We start from the raw sequence: 11,217 nt of genomic DNA on the forward strand, positions 1-11,217 counted from the left end.
CCGGCGGGTGGCTTGCAGATGGAGCATAGGGCCCGACAGCCTCCTGCCGACAGGTGCCGTCAGGGGTCCTGGGACCACGTGGCCTCGTCTGGAGCCAAGGCTGGCGACGGTGGGCCCTCTGGCATGCGTGTCGTGCGGCTGGGGAGGGAGGTGGACGGGGGCAGAGCTCCCTGGGGTGCCCCGGGCAAACGTCCGTGGGGCTGCAGTGAGAGGTAGGGTCTTTGCTCAGAGAGGACGGAGTTTAGAGGGAAGCTAAAAGCCGTGCCGACTCTGCGGTGTGTCTGGCGGTGTGGGAAGGAGGACTAGAGCCTGAGAGTGTGGACTTGGGGCGTGGCGGCTTTTCCTTGACCGGTTCTTACCTTTCCAGATGGTACCCTGAGTTCAGGTGAAGGATGCTTACGTTCCTTTCTGTCTCCGGCTCTTTGTGCCTCCCGAGGCCTCTGTGGCTCCTAAGCCACACTGCTGTCCCGCCCGCACCGAGTCCCCTTGCCCCAGATCCACCTTGGCTTCTGGGCCCTGCTGTTGTCCTAGATGATTGGCTCTCCTTGTCCTTGGACCCAGGAACAGCTGCTCACGACACTCTCCCGCCCTCCCAGTTGCTGCGAGGTGCCCCTGTCCCGGGGGTGGCTCTTAGTGGCACAGGTGTGCTGTTCCCCAGAGGGCAGGGAGACCAGGGGGTGCTTCTGCATCACAGCACTAGGCCGCTGCGGGCATTCAGTGGACGGAGGGGTGGGTACTGAGTCCCTGGAGTCGGACGAAACAGACCCCGTAGAACCGCCGCCCTCGGGATGCCGACAGGCCCGCAGGAGCGACTCCGGGTTCAGAGGTCAGACCGTGGCCTCCTGCGTGTCCTCCTTGTTTGGGGCAAGTGGGCACGTGGCACCCCCACCCCGTGGCATTTGTTCAGTCCCCGCTGACCAGGCTGGAGGGACTGCCACCTGCCGATCGACAGGTGCCGAGCGCGGCAGCTCTACTCTGTCGGGCCGCGGTTTCGCAGCCCTGGGAAGTGGAGGTCATCCTCCCCGCTTTGCGGATGAGGAAACAGAAGGCTCGGCGAGCCTAAGAAAACTTGCCTGTAAAATCCCACAGTAAGTGGTAGAGCTGGGGTTTGAACCTAACCGTGCCTGACTCGAAAAGCCACGCTTCCCCAAGCCACCCCGAGCTCGACGGAAGCCCTTGACCGTGCAGAGGGGGAGCTCTAGTAGACTAAGGGAAGAAAGGAAGGAAGGGAGGGAGGGAGGGAGGGAGGAAGGAAGGATGGAAGGAAGGATGGAAGGAAGGATGGGTGAGAACGGCACCCGCCCATCACGGTGGGGTGCTGAGAGCCCCCTGGAGGGGTGCACTAGGGGAAGGGTTGAATGGCAGAAACGGCGGGCCACGTGCTCTGCCCGGAGAGCCAAGTGAGGGCTGCTGGGAAATCGCTCGCCTGCAGGGGCAAGGAGGGCTGGGGATCAGCCATGGCCCTAAGCGCTCCGGAGCTGCACCGAGGCCATGCGGGGCAGCCTCTCATCGGGCTTGGGGGCGGGGGGACGTTCTCCTGTCATACCAGAGGATGAGGAAGTGTCAGGACTCTGGGGGGGAGCCTTTCCTTGAAGTCAGGTAGCCAGGGGAAAGCTGGGCGGCTTCCTCAAAGGGAAACAGTGGGACCCCCTGTCCTGTCACATTCCTGGGCCCTGATAGCCTTCCCCTGGGGAGGGGTGCGGCTGGACGAGAGAGACACGGCACGCTCACCCGCACGATTCCCGGCACCCACGAGCACCGGCGTCCCCAGAACACACAGACGGGGCATTTACCCAAGCCTGTGTCCCCTCCACCGCACGCCGACACCGACCTCGTGCACACTCACACATGTCTCGCGCTCACCGGGCGATGTTAACATCTCATTATCTTTGTTACTGTAATTACATTATCCGCTGCTTTATGCAGAATTATCCTCCGAGGACTAATTGATGGCTCCATGTTTAATTCATTAATCATTAGCATCAAATTCGACAATTACAGTGCACACTGATTGTGGGATTGCAGGCGTAATGAGGGGAGAATTAACAAAGAAAAGGGAAAGCACTTTCCCTCCCTCGGGGGTTTTGAGTTGGGGGGCTCGGGGAGGAAGTTGGGCCTGTGATGTCTTTGGGTGGGGCTGGGGACGAGGCAGGGGTAAGATTTGGAAGCCAGGAGGGGACGGGAGCGGGAGAGGGGTAGGGGGAAGCGAGGTCTCTGAGAATTTAGGAACTGCCTATGCCGCCCTGGAGGGTCTCCTGCCAGGGAGCGAGGGTGCCCCGGGAAGGGCCGTTTGCAGGGAGCTGTCAGCCCAGAGTGGCGGGGGGGGGGGGGGGGGGGGGGGGGGCGGGATTGTGAAGAGAAAGTACCGGCATGTTGCCTCAAGGGGATGGGGGGGGGACGGGGAGTGGGGCCGACCGGCAGGCAGTGTTGGCACCACACGTATATTAATAGGCACTTACTGAGCGTCTGGTCCTGCCTCGGGTGTCACGACGAATACAAGAGAAACACAAAACTTGCCTTCCGCCTTTCGGCATCGCACCGTCCCCAGAGCACGAGGGGTGTCTGGCCTGTTTCTTTACCTTCTAGTGGCTTCAGCTCAGAGCTTCCCATCCCTCGGCTTCCAGAAACTCCGCCCGTGTGTTCCCGGGACTGGTGGAAGCCTTGACTTTGACGCTCTCCCACCCGTGTCCGGCCCCGGGCCCTGTCTCTGCCTCCTTACTAACCTCCGGTGCTCAGCCGCCTCTGCTTTTCCAGCACCTCGGGCGTGGTCCACCTGTCCTCAGACTTCCCGTCACCATTGCCCTCTGGCCTCAGTCCCCATGCTTAGGTGGCCTGAGGTGAGAGGGCAGCGGAGGCCCCGTGGCTGTCCCCGCGGGCTCTCTTTGAGGGAGTCCGGCGGGAGTTGTGAGGGCATGCGAGGCCCTCCTGCCCTGGCCTTGGACTCCTGAGCCTTTGGTTCCCCTTGGCTCTGCCATTCCTCCCTGATGGGAAACGAAAGATTAATTTTCTCCAGCCCAACAGGATAATTACTAATACTAATTAGACATAATTACTTGAATTTGATACACATTTCTCGTCGGAATGGCACCAAAGCTGAGGCAAAGCAAATGGCATGTGTGGACTAGAATGCAGGGTGCAGGGGCCCGGTCAGGAGGGGAAGGGGGCCGGGGACGGTGGCCAGGCGAGCAGCACCGTGGTCATGGGGGTGTGGGTACCCCGTGCCCCGCTCTTCCGGCTACAGGAAGCGGGCAGGGGCGGACGTGCTCTTCATGGAGAGGGGTGTGAAACGTGGGACCAGCTGCCTCCCGAGCTGTGGAGGGCCCGGGTGAGGCCTCTGGGTCTCCAGCACGCCTGGCCCGGTACCTGGCAAAGCCCTCGTTTTCGGTCAACATTCTGCTAGAATTTCGCACGTTCTGCCCTTAGCCCTACTTTCGGGAAAGTCTGTGTGCCCCTTCCCCAGCCTCCCTTCCCAGTCTGACCCTTCCCCCCCCCCCCACCCCCAGGTGCCCCCTACACGGCCAGCAGCCCGGCCTGGGCTGGCCCTCGCCCTGAGGGGCTGCACCAGCGCTCCTGCTCCGTTTCCAGCGCCGACCAGTGGAGTGATGCCCTGCCCCCAGGTACGCAGGACCCTGTTCGGCGACACAGAGGAGGGCAGCCAGGCAGCGTCTGCAGCCTGGGAGGCTGTGTTGGGATGGTGCCCAGGCCAAGGGGAGGGGCCCAGCAGAGCGCTGGGTGGTCTGAGAAACGCTGTAGCCCTTCCCTTCTCCAGCAACCAAAGGCCACTTCGTGCCCGTTTACCCCTTTGCTGCCCCCGGGCCCTGCCTGTGGCAGGCTGGTGCCCGAGACCTTCCCTCTGCAGCTTGTCTGCTCACCCACCGCTGTCCCCAGGCAGCGCCGGTGGCGCCTCCCGCATCCCCATCAGCCCCCTGCGCAGCCAGCTCATCAGCCTCACCGCGGGGGGGACAGGGAAGCGGCGGAGTAGGGAGGTCGGAGGTTGGGGGCTTTGAGCGCGATTGGAAGGCGGCAACTCTCTTACCACGGAGAAGGGGGTTCCTAGAGGTAGGATCCAGGATCCGGACAGTTTTCCCAGGCCTGCTGCTGGACAGGCTGAGGCCCCATCCTGTGTAGCTGGTCAGAAATTCGGCCTTCTCTCTGCCATCCCACCCGCCTTCTACCTTCCTTCCTTTTCTTCCCCTTTTGTCCATTTTTGTGCCTTGCTCACATCCCGACTCTCCCTTCCCCTTATTTCTTCTCCCTGCCTCTTCAGTGAGCACCACCACACACACACACACACACACACACACACACACTGTCCTTACCCCCTTTCCTCCCCCAATTTCTTTCACCCGTATCCTAACCCTAACCCTTCGGTCACAGCTCAGCAGTTCTGCAGATTGAAAGGGAAATGGGCACAGGGCTGCCCTCCTTTCCCAGGTAAGGGTGTGAGGGAAGCAGGACAGTCCAGGGTGTTCCCTGTCCCCTCAGAAGCCCAGGCAAAGCTATTCCTCCCACTTTGCCTCAGGCGGGGCAGCAGTGCCTGGCTGGCCCAAGGCCCATCAACTCTTTTCCCCACGTGCCTCCCAGGAGCCCCTCACAGGCTCCCATCCCCCTCGAAGCACTAACCCCCTAACCCCCCCGTCTGAGCTCTGACGGCAGGAAAGAACTGGGTGCTCACAGCACAGGGGATCTCCCCCACCTCCTACTCCAAGTGCAAGCGCTCCTGGGGGCAGTGACCACGGAGGGTTGGAGAAGGGGAGCTGAGGGCGCTTCCCAGAGTCACTGTCCTGGCGGCCTGGGGCCCCTCTGTTGAGTCTGGAAGGAGGAAGGCAGGGAGGGAGGGAGCGTGTCTGCCTCTAATGAAGTTTGACATTTAGTGGTGAGCGCCGGGCGGGGTGTGGGAGACGGGAGCTTGATTAGCGCGCTCTAATTGACAGTAATTAGGCAGCTCCCTGATTGTTTCTAATTCTGCTATTAATTGTGAGGAGCGGGGAGTGTGATTGAGGATAAATTTGGTGCGGAGCTGCTGGGGCTTCAGCTCCCTGTGAGTTCCCCGGGCCGCCTTCCACCCCTCCGGGCTGCCAAAGCCCTAGCCGCCCTAGCCGCCGATGCCTCCTTGCCTTTAATCCGAGTCCCCCACACTCTTCTCCTTTCACCTTCTCCTCCTTCAAGGCTGGGGAAGCTCTGGGATTGTTGGGACCGGCCGGCAGACCCCTCCCCGGGGCTCTCCCAGGGTGGTCCAGCTGCAGTTCAGGGTGGAGCTCCCAGTGGCACGAGGCAGGTCTCGAGCTCTGCGCACCCCCCTCCCTCCCTCTTCCCACACTTCTCCAACTCTCCCCTCACCAGCCAGTGGCCCAGCTGAGGTGCTCAGTTCCAGCCCCAAGCTGGAGCCTCCCCCATCTCCCCACTCCAACCGGAAGAAGCACCGGCGGAAAAAGAGCACCGGGACCCCCCGACCAGACGGCCCCAGCGGTGCTGCTGAAGGTTAGGGGGACCTAGAGGGAAACTGGGGCACAGGAGGTGGGCTGTGGGATTTGGGGATAGTACCCTAAAAGCAACACCATTCTTAACATTTTTAGAGTAAGCATTTTGTAATAATAATTAGCAACAACCATAGTTCCACAACTTCTTTTGGTAATCTAGACCCAGAATCTTAGAAAAGCGCTTTCTTCTGCCTAATTTAAACCCTTTCTACTAAAACGTGAGCTTCTCTTTTATTCCCTGTAGAAGGTAAAAGACAGCAGGCGGCTACTCCAATAGCCCTTCCAAGACTCGTGGGCAGGACCTACGCTTTCTGTGTCTCTTGTATCACCCGTTGGGTCTCCTGAGTGCTGGGCACATAACTGGTGCTTGATACGTGTGTCTTAGCTGGCGAGGTCTCTCCTTAGTCGTCTTTAAGCTAAGGAACTCCTGCTCCTCGAGTGTTTTCCACGGTGCCTTTCTCATAATTTGGCGTTGATCATGGCACTCCTCTGAGTTTCTCCCAAAGTATCTTCAGAGTGTTCCTCTTCTCAGTGGTTGAAGTCTCTTTGCTCCCAGATAAGTTGAACTTCTCGATGCGTAGTGGCTCATTTCCGCTCCGACTGTCAGCGATAGGGGTGTGGGTGGAGATCACCTCTAGGGGAAAGAGCCGCCCTTCCCAGCCTACCGTGGTGTAGTGATGCTTAGCACGCGTGGCAGGGGACCCAGGGACCCGGGAACTGAGCCCCACAAAGGGCCGAGTTGGTGCAGTTCAGAGGCTGTACTGAGAGCAAGGTGAGGTGGAATGGTGGAGCCTGGGGAAGGAAGGGTACCAGCGTTCTTTTTCTAGGAGGCAGTTTCTGTTAGAGGTGCCCCTAGAGCAGGAGCCCAGCAGGAAGACGTCCAGGGAATGTGTGTCACTGAGGCGAGAGGCTGCCCCGGGGCAGAACCTGAACTCCGGCCTTGGGCCTCCCCACAGGTATCTGAGTTGTCTCTCCAGCTCCCAGGACACATTCAGTCTCGGTGCTTGTTAGGAATCGTTCACCCGTAGGGTGGTGACCGCTGGGAATGAGATTTGTGTCGCTGTCTTCTGTTGGCCGAGAGGAGCAGAGCTTGGAACGGCTTCACCACGTCGCTTGGGGTCGCGGTCCAGCCTACAGCGCGGGGCACCACGGCTGTCCTCAGGTCCCTTTCCGCTCACACATCCCAGTTTGTGGGGACAACCTCGCCTCCTCTCCCCATCCACTTGTCCTTCCTGCCTCTCTCTGCCAGGGTAGCGGGGGAGGGGCCCGGCTCCCAGGAGCCCCACGCTGACGCCGTCAGGAATATTGGGTTTAATGAGCTGCAAAATGAGGCGGCTGCAGCTGACATGTACGGATGGTGCCCGCACCCGCCTTCCCCCACCCTCTCCCAGCGTCGCCTCCTAGCACCCGTCGCATCCTTCTCCAAACACCCCGCTCTGCTCCGGGAGGCACCCTGCTCCGAATTCCAGGCCCATTCCTGGCAGTGCCAGCCAGGGACGCGAAGACCTTGCACCCTGTCTTTACCGAGGCGCCACAGGTGGTCGGGAAGAGGGGTTTGAGGGCTGCTCCGCACTCGTGGCCTTGGCCTTGGAGGCTGGGGTGGGGGGAAGAGGACGAGAGCCAGGCAGGCAGGAGAGCGGATGGAGGTGTGGCAGCGGGGCGCCCTCCCTGATGGTGGCAAATATCCCTGTCCCCACAGAGGCGGAGGAGTCCTTCGAGTTTGTGCTGGTGTCCCTCACCGGGCAGACGTGGCACTTCGAGGCCTCGACAGCGGAGGAGCGGGAGCTGTGGGTGCAGAGCGTGCAGGCCCAGATCCTTGCCAGCCTGCAGGGCTGCCGCAGCGCCAAGGACAAGGTTGGCACGGAGGCCCGGTTGGGGTGGGACCCAAGGTGGCCTGGTGACTGACTGCCCCCCCCCGCCCCGCCCCCGGTCTCTCCCGCTGTGCAGACTCGCGTGGGGAACCACAACGCGGCCCTGGCCGTGCAGGCCGTTCGCACCGTTCGCGGCAACAGCTTCTGTATTGACTGCGACGCCCCCAGTGAGTGTGGAGGCCGGCGGGGCTGGGGTCGGGGTGGCTTTGGGAAAGCCTGACGAGAGCCTTCCGGTGGGCCACCAGAGGGGACCTCCCTGGTGGTCTCACACTGGTTGCCCGTGAACTTCATGCTGCTTCCTCTCCTCGCCTAGATCCAGACTGGGCCAGCTTGAACCTGGGTGCCCTGATGTGCATTGAGTGCTCAGGGACCCATCGACACCTGGGGGCTCACCTCTCCCGCGTCCGCTCCCTTGACCTCGATGACTGGCCACCTGAGCTGCTGGCTGTCATGACCGCCATGGGCAATGCCCTGGCCAACAGTGTCTGGGAGGGGGCCCTGGATGGCTATGCGAAGCCTGGGCCTGACGCCTGCCGGTGAGTGGATGAAAGGGGGGGGGGGGGGGGCCCTGCGGCTGGCCAGAAAGGGAAGGGACGGTGGTGCCCAGGTATGGGGAAGATCGGGATGGTGCTGAGTAGCTGCAGCCGTGCTCCAAGGGTTAAAACTGGCTGTTGCTCTGCTCAGCAGTTGGCCCCTTGGGGTGCCCCTCCCCCTCCCCGCCTGTCACTCAGGCTCCTCACAACAAGAGGCCCTTTCTGAGCCTTATCAGCAGGTCAGGGGCCAGCAGGAGGCGCATGCGCAGGGCCCTATCGCTCTGTGGCGTGAAGGCCCTAGCCTGAGCTCTGAGATGGGGAGAATGGGTGGGAGATAGGATAGCGCACGGGCCCCTAGTGTAGGCCCCCCACCCCCTTTGTTCCAGCAGGTCCAGATAAGCTACCACGGGAGCCCTGCCTGGAATCTTCCTGCCCTCTCAGCCCCCTACATCCCTGCTGCCCCCGAGGGGCCTCTCTTCAGTGTTCCTCCCTTTCAGCCTCTTCCACACCCTTTGCATTACCCACTCCGTGCCGTCCGTTCCTTAGGTTTGTCTCTCCACTGCCCCGTCCTGTGCCCGGTTTCTGCCGATTCCCCTTTCGGGGTGCTCCTGCCATTTCCTGACCACCCTCCCCAGCCCCCGCCCGTTGGCTCATGCCTCGATGGACCTGTGGTTGCAGAGAGGAGAAGGAGCGCTGGATACGGGCCAAGTACGAACAGAAGCTCTTCCTGGCCCCGCTGCCGAGCTCGGACGTGCCGCTGGGACAGCAGCTGCTCCGGGCCGTGGTGGAGGACGACCTGCGGCTGCTGGTGATGCTTCTGGCCCACGGGTCCAAGGAGGAGGTGAACGAGACCTACGGCGACGGGGACGGGCGGACGGCTCTCCATCTCTCCAGCGCCATGGCCAACGTCGTCTTCACGCAGCTGCTCATCTGGGTGAGTCGTGGGCTCCCTCCTTGCCTTGCCAGGGCCGCCCTCGAAGGCTCCTCTGCCCTACCTGATCTCCGTTCTGCCCCCAAGAACCCACACCTTCCTTGCCATGTCGTGCCAACTGTGAAAATGTGCTTCCTTCTGCAGTATGGGGTGGACGTGAGGAGCCGGGACGCCCGGGGCCTGACTCCACTGGCCTACGCCCGTCGGGCCGGTAGCCAGGAGTGCGCGGACATCTTGATCCAGCATGGCTGCCCTGGGGAGGGCTGTGGCTTAGCACCTACCCCCAACAGAGAGCCTGCCAATGGCGCCAACACCTCTGCTGAGCTGCACCGAAGTCCTAGCCTTCTCTAAGGCCCAGGAAGAGGGCACAGGGGCCAGGAGGACTCCATGGCCTGGGGCCCCTCCTCCCTACACGCACTGGGGGGAGCCAAGACAGAGAAAGGAAGAAGGAGAGGAAATGAGGAAGAGTCAAACAGAAGAAGAGCCAAATGAGAAAGACAGAGGGACCAGAGGAGACAGCTGGGATTTGAGCTGCAGCAGAGGGGGAGTGGAGGTACTTTAGCCCTCTACCCCACGGTGCCACTGAAAAGGGACAGGACCCTTTGGAGGTACCTGTGAGGAGAGGGGAGCAGGACCTCTCCCTCCTCCAGATTCCTACCTTCTCCTGCCAGCCCCCTGCAAGCCTTCATCCTAAAACGGAGCCTGGACGGATAGGGCACAGGTTGGGGGGTGCTGGATGAAAGAGACGAGGGGGTGATCTGTGAGTCCGTGTAAATTTGTACATTGGAGTATTTATGTTTGTGTACATATCTGGTGTGTGTGATGAGCCAGTAAACCAGACTGTGTGTGGCCTTGTTTTCCCCTTTTATGTCTCTGCCCTTCCAGAAAGGTCCTTCAGCCCTACTTCTTGGTGCTATCTTCGGTCTGTACTCTGGGACTTCCTCCTTTCTCGGTTGGCCTGAGGCCCTGAGGTCTCTGCTCAGGCCACTACATGCGTTTCCTTTGGCCCTTTCCTGCCAGCAGCGTAGTTGAGTTTGTGGGTAGCACTGGCTTCGAACCCCGAAAGGAGGTATGGAGCTTTGTGCTTCCTACTGGAAGCTTTCTGCTGCTTCCCCTCCTCACATGCCCCACCCCTACCCTCGGAAACGTTTTCCGGCTGGTCTCCAGTAACCTCATGCCACACCTGGTGCTGGCCAAAGTGCACCCAGAAGGAGGACAGAAGCGTCGTCCTCCTTCCTAAGAGTCTGGGAAGTAGCTCACACAGCCAGACCTACGGGGAGACGCTCAAGGCGCAGGAGAAGGGTTCTGAGGAAGCCACAAGGGCAAGTGGCTGGACTTTACTAGGGCAGCACTGCCGCCAGGACTCAGGCCTCGGCTTTGCTTTTGAGGAGAGGCGAGGAGGTAGGTCACTGATGGCAGAACCACCACCTGGATTCCCACCAACATCCTGCCAAGCTGGGGGCAGAATCCTGAGCTCCTGTTTCTCCCTCTATCCCTCATCCTAGAAAGACCTGAGGGAAACCCCTCTATACCTATTCTTGAAGGATGAGAACTTGCAAAGTTAAGGTCCCTGCTCTCCAAGGAGCCCGTTTTCCCATCCCTACAACCGCTTTGCTGGTGGCCCCGTCTTTCTCCAACACTTAATGAGTGTACACTGGGGGGGGGGGGCTGGCACTCTGATGGGAACCCACCTAAGTGCAGGTAGATAACTAAGCAAATGCTAAGTAAATGCTGTTCAGAGAAGAAACCAGATTGTATTTTCTTGGTCCGCAGCCCTTTTGCAAGGCTGATAAGAGCCTTAGGCAAAGATCAGGGTAGAACAGAAATAGGGCCTTTGGTATGTATAAGAAGGGGCTCCTGGGCTCAGAAACATACTAGCAATAATCAACTTTCTTATTTTCCCTAAGGAAAACAAGCTGCTTAACTGGCTGAGTACTGTCCAGTATAGTTTAGGAGGCTTCATAGTAAATCCAGAAAAAAATGGCAAATCAGGGCCTTGGTTTCCCCCCAGCCTCCTTCCCTCAGGCACAGCACCAGAGAACGTCTGCTCTAGCCCTAGACCTGTGGACATGAATTCCCGACCGCCAAAGTGACAATAGCGCCTGTGATCCTCAACCACTGCCTGGCCTGGCCCCTAAAAAGCATCTAATCTCATAGGTTCCCTTCGTGGGCAGAGACAGCCTCAATCTGGATCAGGAATGGGGCTGGTCCGGACTACTTTTTTTAACCTAATTTTCAAGCCTTGCTGGATTTTAGCCAAATAGCAGCTTGGACCCCTGCATCCGAGCTGGGGAACCGCGACCCTGTTGCGAATAACCGGTCACAGCCCCGGCTTGCTGTTTGGTTGCCAAAACCAGCTAGGAGAAAGGAACTGCCAAGGAAAGCCTGTCTTCATCATACGA

The 11,217-nt window shown here is 60.2% G+C and overlaps 1 protein-coding gene across 5 annotated transcripts in view; it reads left to right on the top strand.

The window, feature by feature from the left end:
* The window catches only part of AGAP3 (ArfGAP with GTPase domain, ankyrin repeat and PH domain 3), a 55,000-nt gene extending 45,334 nt beyond the window's left edge, over window positions 1-9,666 (top strand). For 3 of the 5 annotated variants that reach the window (XM_045496190.1, XM_045496191.1, XM_045496189.1), the window contains exons 12-16: window positions 7,180-7,334; window positions 7,428-7,518; window positions 7,665-7,887; window positions 8,563-8,818; window positions 8,960-9,666. In XM_045496190.1, the coding sequence (XP_045352146.1) occupies window positions 7,180-7,334; window positions 7,428-7,518; window positions 7,665-7,887; window positions 8,563-8,818; window positions 8,960-9,166 (932 nt within the window). In that variant the 3' untranslated portion in view covers window positions 9,167-9,666. Of the gene's footprint in view, window positions 1-3,503; window positions 3,618-5,343; window positions 5,482-7,179; window positions 7,335-7,427; window positions 7,519-7,664; window positions 7,888-8,562; window positions 8,819-8,959 lie in introns of all 5 variants that reach the window. The other 2 variants (XM_045496188.1, XM_045496186.1) reach the window with 1 other exon arrangement.
* The last annotated feature ends 1,551 nt before the right edge of the window (window positions 9,667-11,217 follow it).

Source organism: Leopardus geoffroyi, chromosome A2 (assembly GCF_018350155.1).
Source record: "Leopardus geoffroyi isolate Oge1 chromosome A2, O.geoffroyi_Oge1_pat1.0, whole genome shotgun sequence".
Taxonomy (NCBI): domain Eukaryota; kingdom Metazoa; phylum Chordata; class Mammalia; order Carnivora; family Felidae; genus Leopardus; species Leopardus geoffroyi.